Below are 18,788 nucleotides of genomic sequence, written 5' to 3'. Positions count from 1 at the left end.
CAGGAAGGTAATTTTCTGTCTTCCAGGGGATGTTTTCATCCAGCCCACGCAAGATGAACATAACCCTGTGATCTATGCCCTGTTCACTACTGCTGGGTAAGGTCACCATTATATCCTTCTTACATCACCTTTTATACTTCCCCTTTCTCCCCTTTCTCCATTCCCCTTCTGTCTATACCCTTCCTGTTGTCACTGCTTCGTGGTTTTGTACTTTCATAAAGCAGCTCTTTCTCCATTCCCCTTCTGTCTATACCCTTCCTGTTGTCACTGCTTCATGGTTTTGTACTTTCATATTGCAGCTGTAGGTTTTACCTCTCTCCTCTTTCTCCATTCCCCTTCTGTCTATACCCTTCCTGCTGTCACTGCTTCATGGTTTTGTACTTTCATTTAGCAGCTGTAGGTTTACCTCTCTCCTCTTTCCTCCACTTCCCTGGTTGATGCTTACTGGATTCCTCATTCTCTCTTTCTCCCTTCTTTCTCTCCCAGCTCTGTGTTCAAGGGTTCAGCAGTCTGCGTGTACTCCATGGCTGACATCCGCAACGTCTTCAATGGACCCTTCTCCCACAAACATGGTCATAACTACCAGTGGACAGTTTACACGGGCAAGATTCCCTACCCTCGCCCTGGCACAGTAGGTTTAGACCTGTTACTCACTGCAACCAATCAACACATTACACACAAATTCAAGTGATTCTCACCTCTGTCGATTCATACAATGTATTGCTTACTCTCTCTCTCTATTTCACTCTCTCTCTCTATTTCTCTCTCTCTCTCTCTCTCTCTCTCTCTCTCTCGCTCTCTCTCTCTCTCTCTCTCTCTTCCAGTACACTTCTCCTTCCTCCCCCTCTACTCTGTACGCCTCCAGCCATGGCTGACCTTCTTCTGTCAACCCCTTCTCTCTCTCTCCCTCCCACTCTCTCTCCCTCTCTTTCTCTTTTTGTTACTCAAAAATATACAACCCCTCTCTTACTCCCCCTAGTGTCCAGGAGGAACATTTACTCCAGGTATTCGTACCTCTAAGGACTTCTCAGACGAGGCAGTGAACTTTATGCGAGCCCATCCCCTCATGTACCACCCTGTGTACCCTATCCACCGTCGCCCCCTGGTGGTGAGGACTGGTGTGGACTACCGCTTCACAGCCCTGGTGGTGGACCAGGTGGACGCCGCAGACGGCCGATACGAGGTGCTCTTCCTGGGCACAGGTGAGAGGCTCTCCGTCCCAGGGCAATTGGCTGACTGAAGGACTTCATTGCTTGTTCGAATTTCACATTTTGTATTTTGTCCAAATTCTTGTTCCAGATCGTGGCACTGTCCAAAAGGTCATAGTTTTACCTAAGGACCCGAGCACCATGGAGGAGCTCACCCTGGAGGAAGTGGAGGTTTTCAGGGTATGCCTATAATGATTATCCAAATATTGTTTAAGTTATAGCAAAAGTCTCCAACCACTGTCCTTGGACATTCATTCAATGGTTGTGCTCTGTAGATCCTGATGTGAGACATTACATTTAATTACAGACACATGCTGCTGTCAAAACAATGAAGATATCATCTAAAAGGGTAATCTGAACTCTTGATTTCCTTTTATTTGTACCTTTTTGTAGGGGTTAGATCAGCTTTACTATTGCAGATAGATTGTGGCTTCTATCAACGTAAATGTCTGCGTCATTTCCAATCCCCCAAACTCTCTCTTTGTTAATAAACAGGAAATACTAGAGAGATATTGTTGATACTGACCTCTTGTTTTCATTGTCATTATAGCAACAGCTGTATGTGTCATCAGAGGCGGGGCTAACTCAGGTGTCTCTCCACCGCTGCGGGGTGTACGGGAGGGCCTGCTCCGACTGCTGTCTGGCACGGGACCCTTACTGCGCCTGGGATGGGGAGAGCTGCTCCGCTTTCACCCCCGCCACCAAGAGGTCAGGACCACAACACACACCACAACACGTCATCTAGCAAATAACAGTGGAAGGGGTGTCATGATACATTATACGTCTTCTTTACTGTGTCTGTACTTGAACCCTGCTCTCTCTCTCTGTTACCCAGGAGGAGCCGAAGGCAGGATGTGAAACATGGGGATCCACTGCGACAGTGCAGGGGCTTCAATGCCAAAGGTTTGTCAAGACACTTTAATCTTCAGAATTCAGAGTGACACACATTAAAATCATGTAATTATTTAAAAAATGTGCAAGGAACTGGCATTTAAAATAATCTCCCTCCTCCCTCCTCCGAACATCTTCCCCTCCTTCAGTGGAAAAGCGTCTGAGAGAGACAGTCCAATTTGGTGTGGAGGGGAGCAGTACATTTCTGGAGTGTCAGTCTCGTTCTCCTCAGGCCACAGTCAAGTGGCTCTATCAAAGGGGAGGAAGAAGGAAAGTGGTAAGGAAGAACATACAGGTTTCTATTTCTGTTCTTTGAAAAGCAACCAGTATTATTCAAATACCAAATTCCGATCACATTTACACTGAGTATACTAAACATTAGGAACACCTTCCTAATATTGAGATGCACCACCGCCACCCCATTTCAACAGTTATGTTAAGTTGGCTAGATGTCTTTTGGTTGGTTGGTGGTCCATTCTTCAAACCCACAGGAAACTGTAGAGTGTGAAAAACCCAGCAGCGTTGCAGTTGCAGACAATTGTGACATGGATTGTGTAAGTGTGCCATTCAGAGGTTGAATGGGTAAGACAAAATATTTAAGTGCCTTTGAACGGGGTATGGTAGTAGGTGCCAGGCGCACCGGTTTGAGTGTGTCAAGAACTGCAATGCTGCCAGGTTTTTCACGCTCAACAGGACTCTACAAGGTGTCAAAAACGTTCCACAGGGATGCTGGCCCATGTCCACAGTTGTGTCAAGTTGGCTGGATGTCCTTTGGGTGGTGGACCATTCCTGATACACACGGGAAACTGTTGAGCCTGAAAAATCCAGCAGTGTTGCAGTTCTTGACACAAACTGGTGTGCCTGGCACCTACAGTACCCCATTTAAAGGGACTTAAATATTTTGTCTTACCCATTCACCCTCTGAATGGCACACTTACACAATCCATGTCTCAATGCTTAAAAATCCTTATTTAACCTGTCTCCTCCCCTTCATCTACACTGTGGATTTAACAGATTTAAGTGACATCAATAAGGGATCATATCTTTGGATTCCCCTGGACAGTCTGTCATGGAAAGAGCAGGTGTTCTTAATGTTTGTACACTCAGTGTATATTGTAAGCTATTTTTTGGAGGGGGAAATTATATTATTTTGTACTAATATAATTGCTCACAGAGAGAGATTTTTTTTCTCTCAAAAAGATACGGGTCAAAATTTTTGCCACCCCTGTTTTCAATATCTTTCAATACCTCACCTCTCGAGGATAACTGCACTGAGATGTTTTTCAAAATGTTATGAGACTGGAGGGATCAAAGATGGATCTTAGATATTAGACCATTCCTTCATACAGAATATTTCTAGATCCTTGATATCCGTTGTCTGCTCCTATGGACTGTGTGTATTAAGAATGGTTCACCAGCCAAAGGACATCCTGCCAACTTGACACAACTGTGGGCAGTGGTGGAAAAAAGTACCCAATGGTCATACTTCACTAAAAGTAAAGATGCCTTCATAGAAAATGAAAGTCGCCCAGTAAAATACTACTTGAGCAAAAGTCTAAAAGTATTTGGTTTTAAGTATCAAAAGTAAATGTAATTGCTAAAATATACTTAAGTTTCAAAAGTAAAAGTATAAATCGTTTAAAATTCCCTATATTAAGCAAACCAGACTGCACCATTTTATGGTTTTTAATTTAATTTACAGAGAGCCATGGGCACACTCAGACATCCTTTACCAACGATGCATGTGTTTAGTGAGTCCGCCAGATCAGAGGCAGTAAGGATGACATGGGATGTTCTCTTGATAAGTGTGTGAATTGGACCATTTTCCTGTCCTGCTAAGCAATCAAAATGTAACGATTAAAAGCTGTAAAAAAATAAATAGTAATGTAAAGTGCTGTACAGATACCCCAATAAACTACTTAAGTAGTACTTTCAAGTATTTTTAGTTAAGTAGACAACTGACTGTGGGAAGCATTGGAGTCAACATGGACCAGCATCCCTGTGGAACGCTTTCGACAACTTGTAGAGATCATGTCCCGATTAATTGAGGTTGTTCTGAAGGCAAAAGGGAGGTGAAGGTGTTCCTAATGTTTTGTCCACTCCGTGTATATCAACAAGTCATGGAAAAGATCTATAAAGCAATAGTCGTTCACTTTTGAAATACAAATGAGGCACATTTGGACCTTGTTCACACCGTCACTACCATAACACTCTCTCTCTCTCACTACCATAACACTCTCTCTCTCTCACTACCATAACACTCTCTCTCTCTCTCTCTCTCACTACCATAACACTCTCTCTCTCTCACTACCATAACACTCTCTCTCTCTCACTACCATAACACTCTCTCTCTCTCTCTCACTCACTACCATAACACTCTCTCTCTCTCACTACCATAACACTCTCTCTCTCTCTCTCTCTCACTACCATAACACTCTCTCTCTCTCTCTCTCTCACTACCATAACACTCTCTCTCTCTCACTACCATAACACTCTCTCTCTCTCTCTCTCTCTCACTACCATAACACTCTCTCTCTCTCACTACCATAACACTCTCTCTCTCTCTCTCTCGCTCACTACCATAACACTCTCTCTCTCTCACTACCATAACACTCTCTCTCTCACTACCATAACACTCTCTCTCCTCACTACCATAACACTCTCTCTCACTACCATAACACTCTCTCTCTCACTACCATAACACTCTCTCTCTCTCACTACCATAACACTCTCTCTCTCTCTCTCTCTCTCTCTCTCTCACTACCATAACACTCTCTCTCTCTCACTACCATAACACTCTCTCTCTCTCTCACTACCATAACACTCTCTCTCTCTCACTACCATAACACTCTCTCTCTCTCTCTCTCACTACCATAACACTCTCTCTCTCTCACTACCATAACACTCTCTCTCTCTCTCTCTCACTACCATAACACTCTCTCTCTCTCACTACCATAACACTCTCTCTCTCTCACTACCATAACACTCTCTCTCCTCACTACCATAACACTCTCTCTCTCACTACCATAACACTCTCTCCTCCTCACTACCATAACTCTCTCTCTCACTACCATAACACTCTCTCTCTCACTACCATAACACTCTCTCCTCCTCACTACAATAACACTCTCTCTCCTCACTACCATAACACTCTCTCTCTCACAACCATAACACTCTCTCTCTCACTACCATAACACTCTCTCTCTCTCTCACTACCATAACACTCTCTCTCTCTCACTACCATAACACTCTCTCTCTCTCACTACCATAACACTCTCTCTCTCACTACCATAACACTCTCTCTCTCTCTCACTACCATAACACTACCATAACACTCTCTCTCTCACTACCATAACACTCTCTCTCCTCACTACCATAACACTCTCTCTCCTCAATACCATAACACTCTCTCTCTCACTACCATAACACTCTCTCTCTCTCACTACCATAACACTCTCTCCTCCTCACTACAATAACACTCTCTCTCCTCACTACCATAACACTCTCTCTCTCTCTCACTACCATAAACTCTCTCTCTCTCTCTCACTACCATAACACTCTCTCTCTCTCACTACCATAACACTCTCTCCTCATCACTACCATAACACTCTCTCCCCTCACTACCATAACACTCTCTCTCTCTCACTACCATAACACTCTCTACTCATCACTACCATAACACTCTCTCTCTCTCACTACCATAACACTCTCTCTCTCTCACTACCATAACACTCTCTCCCCTCACTACCATAACACTCTCTCTCTCTCACTACCATAACACTCTCTCTCTCACTACCATAACACTCTCTCCTCATCACTACCATAACACTCTCTCCCCTCACTACCATAACACTCTCTCTCTCTCTCACTACCATAACACTCTCTCCCCCTCACTACCATAACACTCTCTCTCTCTCACTACCATAACACTCTCTCCCCCTCACTACCATAACACTCTCTCTCTCTCACTACAATAACACTCTCTCTCTCACTACCATAACACTCTCTCTCTCACTACCATAACACTCTCTCCTCCTCACTGCCATAACACTCTCTCTCCTCACTACCATAACACTCTCTCCTCCTCACTATCATAACACTCTCTCTCTCTCACTACCATAACACTCTCTCTCTCTCACTACCATAACACTCTCTCTCTCTCACTACCATAACACTCTCTCTCTCTCACTACCATAACACTTTCTCTCTCACTACCATAAACTACTCTCCTCCTCACTACCATAACACTCTCTCCTCCTCACTACCATAACACTCTCTCCTCCTCACTACCATAACACTCTCTCTCTCTCTCTCTCACTACCATAACACTCTCTCTCTCTCACTACCATAACACTCTCTCTCTCACTACCATAACACTCTCTCTCTCTCTCTCACTACCATAACACTCTCTCCTCCTCACTACCATAACACTCTCTCTCTCTCTCACTACCATAACACTCTCTCTCCTCACTACCATAACACTCTCTCTCTCTCACTACCATAACACTCTCTCTCCCTACCATAACACTCTCTCTCTCTCACTACCATAACACTCTCTCTCTCTCACTACCATAACACTCTCTCTCCTCACTACCATAACACTCTCTCTCCCTCACTACCATAACACTCTCTCTCTCCCCTCACTACAATAACACTCTCTCCCCCTCACTACTATAACTCTCTCTCTCTCTCTCTCCCTACCATAACACTCTCTCTCTCACTACCATAACACTCTCTCTCCCTACCATAACACTCTCTCTCTCTCACTACCATAACACTCTCTCTCTCTCACTACCATAACACTCTCTCTCACTACCATAACACTCTCTCCCCCTCACTACAATAACACTCTCTCTCTCACTACCATAACACTCTCTCTCTCTCACTACCATAACACTCTCTCTCCTCACTACCATAACACTCTCTCTCTCTCACTACCATAACACTCTCTCTCTCTCTCTCTCACTACCATAACACTCTCTCTCTCTCTCTCACTACCATAACACTCTCTCTCCTCACTATCATAACACTCTCTCTCCCACTCACTATCATAACACTCTCTCTCCCACTCACTACCATAACACTCTCTCTCTCTCACTACCATAACACTCTCTCTCCCTCACTACCATAACACTCTCTCTCCCTCACTACCATAACACTCTCTCTCCCCCTCACTACAATAACACTCTCTCTCTCTCTCTCTCTCTCTCTCTCTCTACCATAACACTCTCTCCCCTCACTACCATAACACTCTCTCCCCCTCACTACTATAACACTCTCTCCTCCTCACTACCATAACACTCTCTCCCCTCACTACCATAACACTCTCTCTCCCTCACTACCATAACACTCTCTCTCCCCCTCACTACAATAACACTCTCTCTCCCCCTCACTACAATAACACTCTCTCTCCCCTCACTACCATAACACTCTCTCTCCCCCCTCACTATAACACTCTCTCCCCTCACTACAATAACACTCTCTCTCCCCCACACTACCATAACACTCTCTCTCCCCCTCACTACTATAACACTCTCTCCCCCTCACTACAATAACACTCTCTCTCCCCCTCACTACCATAACACTCTCTCTCCCCCTCACTACTATAACACTCTCTCCCCCTCACTACCATAACACTCTCTCCCCCTCACTACAATAACACTCTCTCCCCCTCACTACAATAACACTCTCTCTCCCCTCACTACCATAACACTCTCTCTCCCCCTCACTACTATACCACTCTCTCCCCCTCACTACCATAACACTCTCTCCTCCTCACTACCATAACACTCTCTCCCCCTCACTACCATAACTCTCTCTCTCTCTCTCTCTCACTACCATAACACTCTCTCCCCTCACTACCATAACACTCTCTCTCTCCCTCACTACCATAACACTCTCTCTCCCCCTCACTACCATAACACTCTCCCCCTCACTACCATAACACTCTCTCCCCTCACTACCATAACACTCTCTCTCCCCCTACCCTTCAGCTCAACCGTGACAGAGAGTATCTGAAGACACCCCAGGGAATCCTTCTGAAGTCTCTCAGCCAATCAGACGCCGGTCTGTACCATTGCCTGTCCACGGAGAACAACTTCAAACACACGGTGGCCCGTGTGGCGCTGCGCATCCTGGACCGAGACATCGTGGTGGCCCTCACCTCCCCTGACGATGACCCCATGACTTCCAACAGCCCTCCCAATGGGCGGGGAGGACAACATGACGCTCAGCCGCCGAAGCACCCCCCAACCCTCCCTCTCACAGACACCACATCCCAGCCAGAAATCAAGTTGATCCACCAGTACTGTCAGTCTTACTGGGAGCAGCTAGGGCTCAAGCAGCAGAAGCCCAAACGCACCTCCAGGAGACACACAGAGAGCCAGGAAACCCAAGGCAGATAGAGGACTGGACTTCTCCAACACTAGCCAGCCAGAAGACTCCACATGATAGACTAGAGATCCATGTTTGACACCAAACATGAGCTTCGTCTCCCTTTGTATGGTGGTGGTGACACCCTCACACAACCCAGTATCTCAGTATAGAAATGTAATATATTGATATGTGTATATATCATATGATAATAATAGATCCGTGGTTTATTCATGTATAATAATTAAAAAGCGTTTGTCTTTGCATTCTTTATTCAGTTTGGAAATGTGTACATCTTATTGTTCAATGTTGAGAGATAGTAATTGTATGGTATGATGTATGTATTTGTCTACTAAAACCATTTGTGATGTCGTAATTGTGGTGACTCTTGCGCTCTCTAACGCCTTTGTGACCTATGTTTGTTTATATTTGCACAAAACACACAATATCTACATGTAGAAGATTAAGACGGGAAATCATGTGTGCATTATATTAGTTATAATACTACATTCCAGTAATATCAAATATTTGAATGGGAACAGGTAGAAAGAAGACTGTGTGTAGAAGACCTCACCATCTTTTATAATGATATTGAGCAACATACTGTAATGTAATGTACATACTCAGCATGAGTCCTTCACTGTAAATGTTCAAACAACAGATATAAAAAGATATGTTATCCCATCTAACCTTCTCTGTCCTATGTTCTGTTGATTTATTTAACCTTTGGGCCTTTCACACAATCCTTATCTGTAGCATTCTTCAGGTGTACATTTTCCATGTGTAAGGGCTAGATTCAATCCATAGTGCTGAAGATCCGCACTACGGCACAATTGACATTTAAAGGCATTGTTCCAGCATTCACGGTAAGATAAAAATCTGCGGTAGAGCATGGATCTTCAGCGCTGCAGACTGAATCTAGGCCTAAATCTAACCGGATCAACCTAACTTTGAAGTCCATGGTTCCAGAGTGGAAAATGATACAGTACGGAATGCACTTATCAGTCGTCCCATTCATCATCATCTTCATCATCATACCCTCCTTCTTCATCACCTTCATCTGAAACAGAAGAGAGGAATGAATATCTGTTATGCAGAGATTCATTTTAAGATTCAAGAGGACAAGCCACAATGCATTTGTTTTAATTTACACATTTGTAGAATGAATGAATGAAAGATTAGGATGAGAAGGTGCTCACCAGAGGAGTGAATGACTTTACTCCTCTTCTGCATGACCATCATCAGAGCTCCTACGATACCCTCTGAGTCTTCCTGGGCAGGCGGAGGTGGCTCAGGACTGTCTGTGACCTGGGACACACGAAAGGTCAAAGGTCAATGATAATGTAAACTGAAATATGTAGACTTCAATCTCACTGACAAAGACAATTTTGTATTTGAACAAGTTGGGTTTACGTTTTTGAGCTTCCTTCCCAGGCGGATCTGATCCAGCAGAGCTCCTCTTCCACCTCCACCTCCACCTCCACCTGAAGATGCAGGAGCAGGTGGTGGGGGACCTTTACAGGGGGGAGGAGGAGGAAAGTCTCCAGAGCTCTGGGCTGGGGGAGGCGGGGGAGGAGGAGGTGGAGGAGGTGCTGGGCCTCCTCGACTGGGGGTGGATGGAGCAGGAGGAGGAGGTGCAGGCATGGAGAGATGGTGACCAGGGGAGGGGAGGTGGAAGAGAACTATGGGACACAGAGGGTGGAGGTGGTGGGAGTCCACCTCGGTCGCCTAACGGGGGTGGAGGTGGCAGGGCTCCACGTGAAGGAGGGGGCTGGGAGGGGGGCGGGCCACGCCCTGGCTGTCCTGGGACAGGGGGCAGGGGGCCAGAGCGACCTCCACGTGGAGGAGGAGGGGCAGGAGGGGAGGAACAGCTCCCTGGTACTGGGGGGAGAGGACCCTGCCTACCAGGCGGAGGGTGAGGAGGCCCAGGACCTATATGAAATGGGATGAAAAAACAGCAACATTTTGGATTACAAAAATAGTTTGATTTACATTTAGTAATAAAATTATATAACAGAGTACACCAGAACAGTAGCCTACAGTGAAGTACAATTCAATACATCCACTGAAGTGATGATGAACTTTAGACCAGTAGACAGACACTCAGAATGACACTCACCAGTGTTCATGGCCTTTTTGACTGCCTCCATGCCGCCTGAGTTCTCAATGACTTGTTGGATGAGTTGGGAGGTCTCCTCATCCTTCAACTCAGCCTCACTGATCCCAGCACAGGACAGCAGCTTCTTCAGGTCAGGGTCCAGGTTGTTGGGGTCCCAGCCCACATGACTCACATGTCTGAGGAGGGGAGGAGAGAGAGGAAGAGGAAAATACACCTGAATGAGTGGCACGCTTGGATACAATCCTGGATTTGTAAATTAAGCAAATTGAGGACAAACAATTTTATGACAAGTTTTTATTTAGTTAAATGTGTTGTGATAGATTATGAAGGCTTTATTTAACTGCCTGCTTATATGTGTGCGCTTAGTATCCACTCACTTGAACCCACTGGGTGCTCCAATGTCTGCTTTGGAGAGTTTACTGCTCTTCTTCTTGTCCTTTTTCTTGTCCTTCTTTCCCTTACTGACAAAGGCAGGGGCAGGTACAGGTGTGACGGAGCGGTAGCGTGAAGCCTGGATGTCTGGGTTCTGGATGTCCATGGTGACCATGGAGGGAGAAGTGGGACTGCCAGGTCCTGCTTTACAATGGAAGTGTACATGTATAAGTCACACTATATGTCTCTCTTGGATAAAGATATCTTGTCAGAGATGTGTAGTGTATATGTTTACAGTTTAGATATTGGGTCAGTTAGTTATTGTGCCTGAGGTAGATATATACTACTGTTCAACAGTTTGGGGTCACTTAGAAATGTATTTTTCTTTTAAAGAAAAGCACATTTTTTTGTCCATTAAAAGAACATAAAATTGATCAGAAATACAGTGTAGACATTGTTAATGTTGTAAATGACTATTGTAGCTGGAAACAGCAGATTTTTTTATGGAATATCTACATAGGCGTACAGAGGCCCATTATCAACAACCATCACTCCTGTGTTCCAATGGAACGTTGTGTTAGCTAATCCAAGTTTATCATTTTAAAAGGCTAATTGATTACTAGAAAACACTATTGCAATTATGTTAACACAGCTGAAAACTGTTGTGCTGATTAACGAAGCAATAAAACTGGCATTCTTTAGACGAGTTGAGTATCTGGAGCATCAGCATTTGTGGGTTCGATTATGGCTCAAAATGGACAGAAACAACGACCTTTCTTCTGAAACTCGTCAGTCTATTCTTGAAATGAAGGCTATTCCAAATTGCCAAGAAACTGAAAATCTCAAACAATGCTGTGTACTTCTCCCTTCACAGAACAGCACAAACTGGCTCTAACCAGAATAGAAAGAGGAGTGGGAGGCCCCGGTGCACAACTGAGCAAGAGGACAAGTACATTAGAGTGTCTAGTTTGAGAAATAGACACCTCACAAGTCCTCAACTGGCAGCTTCATTCAATAGTACCCACAGCTACAATAGTAATTTACAACATTAACAATGTCTACACTGTATTTCTGATCAATTTGATGTTATTTTAATGGACAAAAAATGTGCTTTTCTTTTTAAAAAATAAAGAGATTTCTAAGTGACCCCAAACTTTTGAACGGTATATATTTAGTAATTTTTCTATTTAACCTTTATTTAAGTCAGTTAAGATCAAATTATTATTCACAATGACGGCTTACACCAGCCAAACCCTAACCAGGACAAGGCAATTGTGAGCTGCACTATGGGACTCCCGATCACGGCCAGTTGTGATACAGGCTGGGAACGAACCATGGTCTGTAGTGACGCCTCGAGCACTGCGATACAGTGTGTTAGACCGCTGCACCACTTGGGAGCCCAGGTATAACACATTCAATGGAATGAGGGATACTCACCTTTACCAGGAAGTGGAGGTCGTCCCCCTCTGTCTGTAAGTAAAACACACAGAATTAGTTCAGGGAGAATACAAGGGTTATTTTGGGATTACTTCAGATAAGGGCCTCAGTGTAAATCAGTCTTACCACTGGAAGGCAGGGGGCGATGTTTCTTCTCTGACACTGTGAGAGGGAAGGAAGGAGGAACAAGAGGATGCCAGTTGAGATCATATCTACACATCTTCACCACAACCTTTACTTTGAAATGCCACAGCTACCCTCCATGGAACCACACATTACAATATCTGTTATGTTTTCCAGTGTCAGAGATATATTAGTTCAAATACAGTGCATTAGGAAAGTATTCAGACCCCTTCACTTTTTCCATATTTTGTTACGTTACAGCCTTATACTAAAATTGATGAAATACTTTTTTCCCCTCATCAATCTGCACACAATACCCCATCATGACAAAGTGAAAACAGTTTTTTTGAAATTGAGCTCAGGTGCATCCTGTTTCCATTGATCATCCTTGAGATGTTTCTACAACTTGATTGGAGTCCACCTGTGGTAAATTCAATTGATTGGACATAATTTGAAAAGGCACACACCTGTCTATATAAGGTCCCACAGTTGACAGTGCATGTCAGAGCAGAAACCAAGCCATGAGGACAAATTAATTGTCTATAGAGCGCTGAGACAGGACTGTGTCGAGGCACAGATTTGGGGAAGGGTACCAAAACATTTCTGCAGCATTGAAGGTCCCCAAGATCACAGTGGCCTCCATCATTCTGAAATGGAAGAAGTTTGGAACCATTAAGAGTCTTCCTAGACCTGGACGCCCGGCCAAACTGAGCAATCGGGGGAGAAAGGCCTTGGTCAGCGAGGTGACCAAGAACCCGATGGTCACTCTGACAGAGCTCCAGAGCTCTTCTGTAGAGATGGGAGAACCTTCCAGAAGGACAACCATCTCTAAAGCACTCCACCAATCAGGCCTTTATGATAGAGTGGCCAGATGGAAGGCACGTGACAGCCACTTGGAGTTTGCCAAAAGGCACCTGAAGGACTCTTAGACCATGAGAAACAAGATTCTCTAGTCTGATGAAACCAAGATTGAACTCTTTGGCCTGAATGCCAAGCGTCACGTCTGGAGGAAACCAGGCACCGCTCATCACTTGGCCAATACCATCCCTACGGTGAAGCATGGTTGTGGTAGCATCATGCTGTGGGAATGTTTTTCAGCGACAGGGACTGGGAAACTAGGATCAAGGGAATAATAAACAGAGCAAAGTACAGAGAGATCCTTGATGAATACCTGTTCCAGAGTGCTCAGGACCTCAGACTGGGGCGAAGGTTGACCTTCCAACAGGACAACGACCCTAATCACACAGCCAAGACAATGCAGGAGTGGCTTCGGGACAAGTCTCTGAATGTCCTTGTGTAGCCCAGCCAGAGCATGAAAATGGAGAGACCTGAAAATAGCTGTGCAGTGACACTCCCCATCCAACCTGACAGAGCTTGAGAGGATCTGCAGACAGTAATGGGAGAAACTCCCCAAATACAGGTGTGCCAAGCTTGTAGCGTCATACCCAATAAGACTGTAATCGCTGCCAAAGGTGCTTCAAAAAAGTACTGAGTGAAGGGTCTGAATACTTGTGTAAATGTATATTTCATTATTTTCTAAAAACCTGTTTTTGCATTGTCACTATGGGGTGTAGGTCTATGAGGATGTAGGTCTAAATACTTCCGAATGCACTGTATGACTCAAATACAAACATCACCCCACTGGGCACACACTGGTTGAATCAACGTTGTTCACACATCATTTCAATGAAATTACATTGAACCAACATGGACTAGACGTTGAATTGACGTCTGTGCCCAGTGGGACAGTTCACCAGTAACCAACATGGAGAACATAGTAGCCTAATATACAGTCTGATGTCATGTCAATCCTATACCAAAAAACTCAACACAATTTTCTGTCTTTGATTCTATAACAAATGACCCTGACCTTGACGGTTTCTCTGGTTGATCTTCTCATCAACTGCACTAAGGAAGGTTTGAGCCTCCTGTTCATCTGCAAAGTTCAGCCCCACTTGGCAGTCCTGCATTGGATTGGAGAGAAACATTTGGATAAGCTCATGAAAAGACAAAAGTAAAATCACTCATTTTAGGATTTACAGTCAAGCCATCATCATGAGTATCCAGGGCATATTAATGTAGAGGAAGATACGCTTGCTTACATCTGCAGCGAAGGTGTGGAAGAATGGCCGGGCACAGTGATAGACCATTTGGTTATAGAGCTCCTGCTCCCAGATCAGCTGTCCTTTCTGGGAAAAGCCAACTGTTAATATAACTGAAAGGCCAACCCTTCTTCAACTCATATCTTCATGGGAAACTTCTCAACAGTGGATCAACAAATGGTCCTTTTCTAGGCTGGGTTATTGTATATGCACTTTGTCACGTCTGTTGATGTAAAAATGGCGTTATAACTACATTTGATTGATTGATTAATATTTTCCATCGTTGTGACTGACAGTGTATGTTCCTGTTACCTTGACATCGAAGAGGCGTATGAAGTAGGAACGGCGATGGTTGTCCTTGACGAAGCAGGCCACCCCAGTTTGCTGCAGGCTCCAGCAGGTGGGACTGTGGGGCAGGGCCATGTACAGCTGTGCTACGGTAGTGGCCAGGGACTACACACACACACACACACACATGTGCACACGCAGGACATTTAATTATACTGAACATAAATATAAACGCAACATGCAACAATTTCAGAGATTTTACTGAGTTACAGTTAAGGAAACATATAAGGAAATCAGTCAAATTAAATAAATTCATTAGGTCCTAATCTGTGGATTACACAGGACTGGGAATACAGGTATGCATCTGTTGGTCATAGATACCGTGGATCAGAAAACCAGTCAGTATCTGAAGTGACCACAATTTGCCTCATGCAGAGCGATACATCTCCTTCACATAGAGATGATCAGGCTGTTGATTGTGGCCTGTAGAATGTTGTCCCACTCCTCTTCAATGGCTGTGTGAAGTTGCTGGATATTGGCGGAACTACAACATGCTGTCATACACGTTGATCCAGAGCATCCCAAACATGCTCAATGGAGGACATGTCTGGTGAGTATGCAGGCCATGGATGAACTGGGACATTTTCAGCTTCCAGGAATTGTGTACAGATCCTTGCGACGTGGGGCTGTGCATTATCATGCCGAAACATGAGGTGATGGCGGCGGATGAATGGCATGACAATGGGCCTCAGGATTTCGTCACGGTATCTCTGTGCATTCAAATTGCCATTGATAAAATGCAATTGTGTTTGTTGTCCGTAGCTTATGCCTGCTCATACCGTAACCCCACCGCCACCATTGGGCACTCTGTTCACAACGTTGACATCAGCAAACCGCTTGCCCTCACAATGCCATACACGCGGTTGGATGTACTGTGTAATAATCAGCTTCTTGATATGCCACTCCTGTCAGGTGGATGGATTATCTTGGCAAAGTAGAAATGCTCACCAACGGATGTAAACAAAAATGCAAAAAACATTTTTTTTTTTAAAGAAATACGTTTTTTGTGCATATGGAACATTTCTGGGAACTTTTATTTCAGTTCATGAAACATGGGACCAACACTTGACAGGTGGCTTTTATATTTTTGTTCAGTGTAGTTTATATGTATGTTGGCTCTAGATAAGTGCACATCAGAAAAGTGCAAACTCTATTCAAGTGAATTCAAATATATACTTGTTCTACTTACTGTAGATAGTGTGTGTGTGTGCTCAGGTTAAGTTCAAACATTTAGGACAATCGGAAGTCTTTATCCGGAATGGACTGTACCAGTCCAACGGAAAGTGTCTGAAATCTGTCAGACCTAAGTTACTTGTGATGAGTGCTTTAAGCAGCAGGTACTCAGTGGTTTGGAAAGTTCTTCGGTAGTTTTCATAGCAAAGACCTGTCCCCAATAATGACATCACATTCTCTGTGGTGGGAATAATATTTTGTTAGACTTGTCAACTACCACTGCAGACTTAGGCCTACCTCAGAAACCAGGAAGTTGGTATGTCAAAAGAAGGCAGACTGCACATACACTGAGCATACAAAACATTAAGAACACCTTTCTAATGCCTTCAGAACATCCTAAAAGTGTCAGGGCATGGACTCTACAAGGTGTCGAAAGAATTCCATAGGGATGCTGGCCCATGTTGACTCCAATGCTTCCCACAGTTGTGTCAAGTTGGCTGGATGTCCTTATGTTGGTGGACCATTCTTGATACACACAGGGAACTGTTGAGCGTGAAAAACCCGGCAGCGTTGCAGTTCTTTACACAAACCGGTGCGCCTGGCACCTACTACCATACCCCGTTCAAAGGCACTTAAATCTTTTGTCTTGCCCATTCACCCTCTGAATGGCACACGTACACAATCCATGTCTCAGTTGTCTCAAGGCTTAAAAATAATTCTTTAACCTATTTCCTCCCCTTTACCTACACTGATTGAAATGAATTTAACAAGTGACATCAATAAGGGATCATAGCTTTCACCTGGTCAGTCTGTCATGGAGCAGGTGTTCTCAGTGGTGGAAAAAGTACCCAATTTTCGTACTTGAGTAAAAGTAAAACACTGAAAATGACAAGTAAAAGTGAAAGTCACCGAGTGATATACTACTTGAGTAAAAGTATTTGGTTTTAAATGTACTTAAGTCTCATTAGTAAAAGTATAAATGATTTAAAATGTCTTATTTTAAGCAAAACAGATGACACGATTTTCTTGTTTTTTACATTTTTTTACATTTACAGATACTCAGGGGCACAGTTCAACACTCAGACACAATTAATAAACAAAGCATTTGTGTTTAGTGAGACTGCCAGGTCAGAGGCAGTAGGGATGACTGGGGATGTTCTCTTGATAAGTGCGTGAATTAGACAATTTTCCTGTCCAGCTAAGCATTCCAAATGTAATGAGTACTTTTGGGTATCAGGGAGGTAAGGAGTAAAAAGTACATTAATTTATTTTGGTAAAAGTAAAAGTAAAAGTTGTCAAAAATATAAATAGTAAAGTAAAATACAGATATCGATAAAAGCTACTTAAGTAGTACTTAAAAGTATTTTTACTTTGGGGCTCTCAGGTGGCGCAGTGGTCTAAGGCACTGCATCTCAGTGATAGAGGTGTCACTACAGACACCCTGGCTTGAATCCAGGCTGTATCACACCTGGTCATGATTGGGAGTCCCTTAGGGTGGTGCACAATTGGCCCAGCGTTGGCTGGTGTAGGCCGTCAGTGTAAATAAGAATTTGTTCTTAACTGACTTGACTAGTTAAATACAGGTAAAAATGAAACACTTTACACCACTGGGTGTTCTTAATGTTTTGTACACTGAGTGTACAAACTGCTGCCTCTAATTCTGTTACCAGAGGAAGTGGTTTACACCACAATTTCCTGTCATTCACTCATGCCCGTTTAATAGTCATTGTGTAGAGACTCTTGGTGTACATGCAAAATGTTTAATTGTTTGAATTTCTAACAATAGATATTACTTTTAAAGTTGCCAAATATCTAGATGACATCTAATGAAATTGCCATGCACTAAAACACATCAGAGCCACAGTTGAAGGGGTTAATTCAGTCATTTATATAAAAGTGAAACAATAATGATGAGACTGAAGCAGTGGCAACCATAAATTTGCCCAATCATATCTTACTGTACACATGGACCTTGTTAATAAAAGGCTATATTTAAAACCCAGAATAACCTTTATTTATTTGGTTGCTATTTAACACTTAGACATGTGCTACTACCGCACCAACCTGCTTAAAATACACCTACATACAAAATAGCCACACACCATCCAACCAGGTCTCCTCCATGCCAAACATCAACCAGATAGTTTCCTACATAGGCCTACCAAGTACCTACCATCCAAACACCAAGTCTCCTAGTCTACATACCAACCATCCCCTCCCCTCCCTCATCCCCAGGAAAGACTTACAGCACACCTCCTCCCCAGCAGGTCTTCCAGCCTCTCATTCTCCTGTGGGCTCAGCAGAGAGCTGGGACTGTACTCCTGAACTCCTTTAGACTTAGATCCCCGACTCATAGTCCCCTCTCAGAATATCTACTTAGTATCAAAACTGAGCTGAGCATTGACGTGCCTCTGTCCTCTTCCTCAAACAGGCACTGACTGTTAGAATAACAAGTTGAAATGGTGCAGATGGTTTCTCTTCTGCCTTCTACAATGTGTTACATGCACACCAAGATTCAGAGCAGGAAATGGACAACCGCAATTTTTTTCCCCCTTTCTCTCGCTCATAATGCTGATCATGGTTGAGTGGTGTTACTTATATTTCATGGTCTGACTATGGAGTTTCTTAAGTTTTAGTCATTGT

General features: G+C 43.9%; 2 protein-coding genes across 4 annotated transcripts in view; one reads left to right on the top strand and one right to left on the bottom strand.

The window, feature by feature from the left end:
* The window catches only part of LOC112216176 (semaphorin-3F-like), an 18,692-nt gene extending 9,845 nt beyond the window's left edge, over nt 1-8,847 (top strand). For all 3 annotated transcript variants that reach the window (XM_042299524.1, XM_042299525.1, XM_042299523.1), the window contains exons 10-18: nt 27-96; nt 487-631; nt 980-1,202; nt 1,300-1,388; nt 1,516-1,557; nt 1,759-1,916; nt 2,044-2,111; nt 2,249-2,376; nt 8,093-8,847. In XM_042299524.1, coding sequence (XP_042155458.1) covers nt 27-96; nt 487-631; nt 980-1,202; nt 1,300-1,388; nt 1,516-1,557; nt 1,759-1,916; nt 2,044-2,111; nt 2,249-2,376; nt 8,093-8,503 — 1,334 coding nt within the window. In that variant the 3' untranslated portion in view covers nt 8,504-8,847. The remainder of the gene's footprint in view (nt 1-26; nt 97-486; nt 632-979; nt 1,203-1,299; nt 1,389-1,515; nt 1,558-1,758; nt 1,917-2,043; nt 2,112-2,248; nt 2,377-8,092) is intronic.
* Nucleotides 8,710-18,635, bottom strand: LOC112216175 (wiskott-Aldrich syndrome protein). The gene is given in 12 exon segments (XM_024375973.2): nt 8,710-9,531; nt 9,671-9,779; nt 9,885-10,140; nt 10,142-10,403; nt 10,591-10,766; nt 10,968-11,163; nt 12,400-12,432; nt 12,526-12,561; nt 14,393-14,486; nt 14,625-14,711; nt 14,937-15,077; nt 18,392-18,635. Coding segments are annotated over 12 exon segments (1,557 nt in total). The 5' UTR covers nt 18,500-18,635; the 3' UTR covers nt 8,710-9,472.
* Nucleotides 18,636-18,788: the final 153 nt, after the last annotated feature.

This window comes from Oncorhynchus tshawytscha, linkage group LG16, assembly GCF_018296145.1.
Source record: "Oncorhynchus tshawytscha isolate Ot180627B linkage group LG16, Otsh_v2.0, whole genome shotgun sequence".
NCBI lineage: Eukaryota > Metazoa > Chordata > Actinopteri > Salmoniformes > Salmonidae > Oncorhynchus > Oncorhynchus tshawytscha.
The sequence above is the reverse complement of the archived record's forward strand: the minus strand, read 5'-3'. Positions and strand labels throughout refer to the sequence as shown.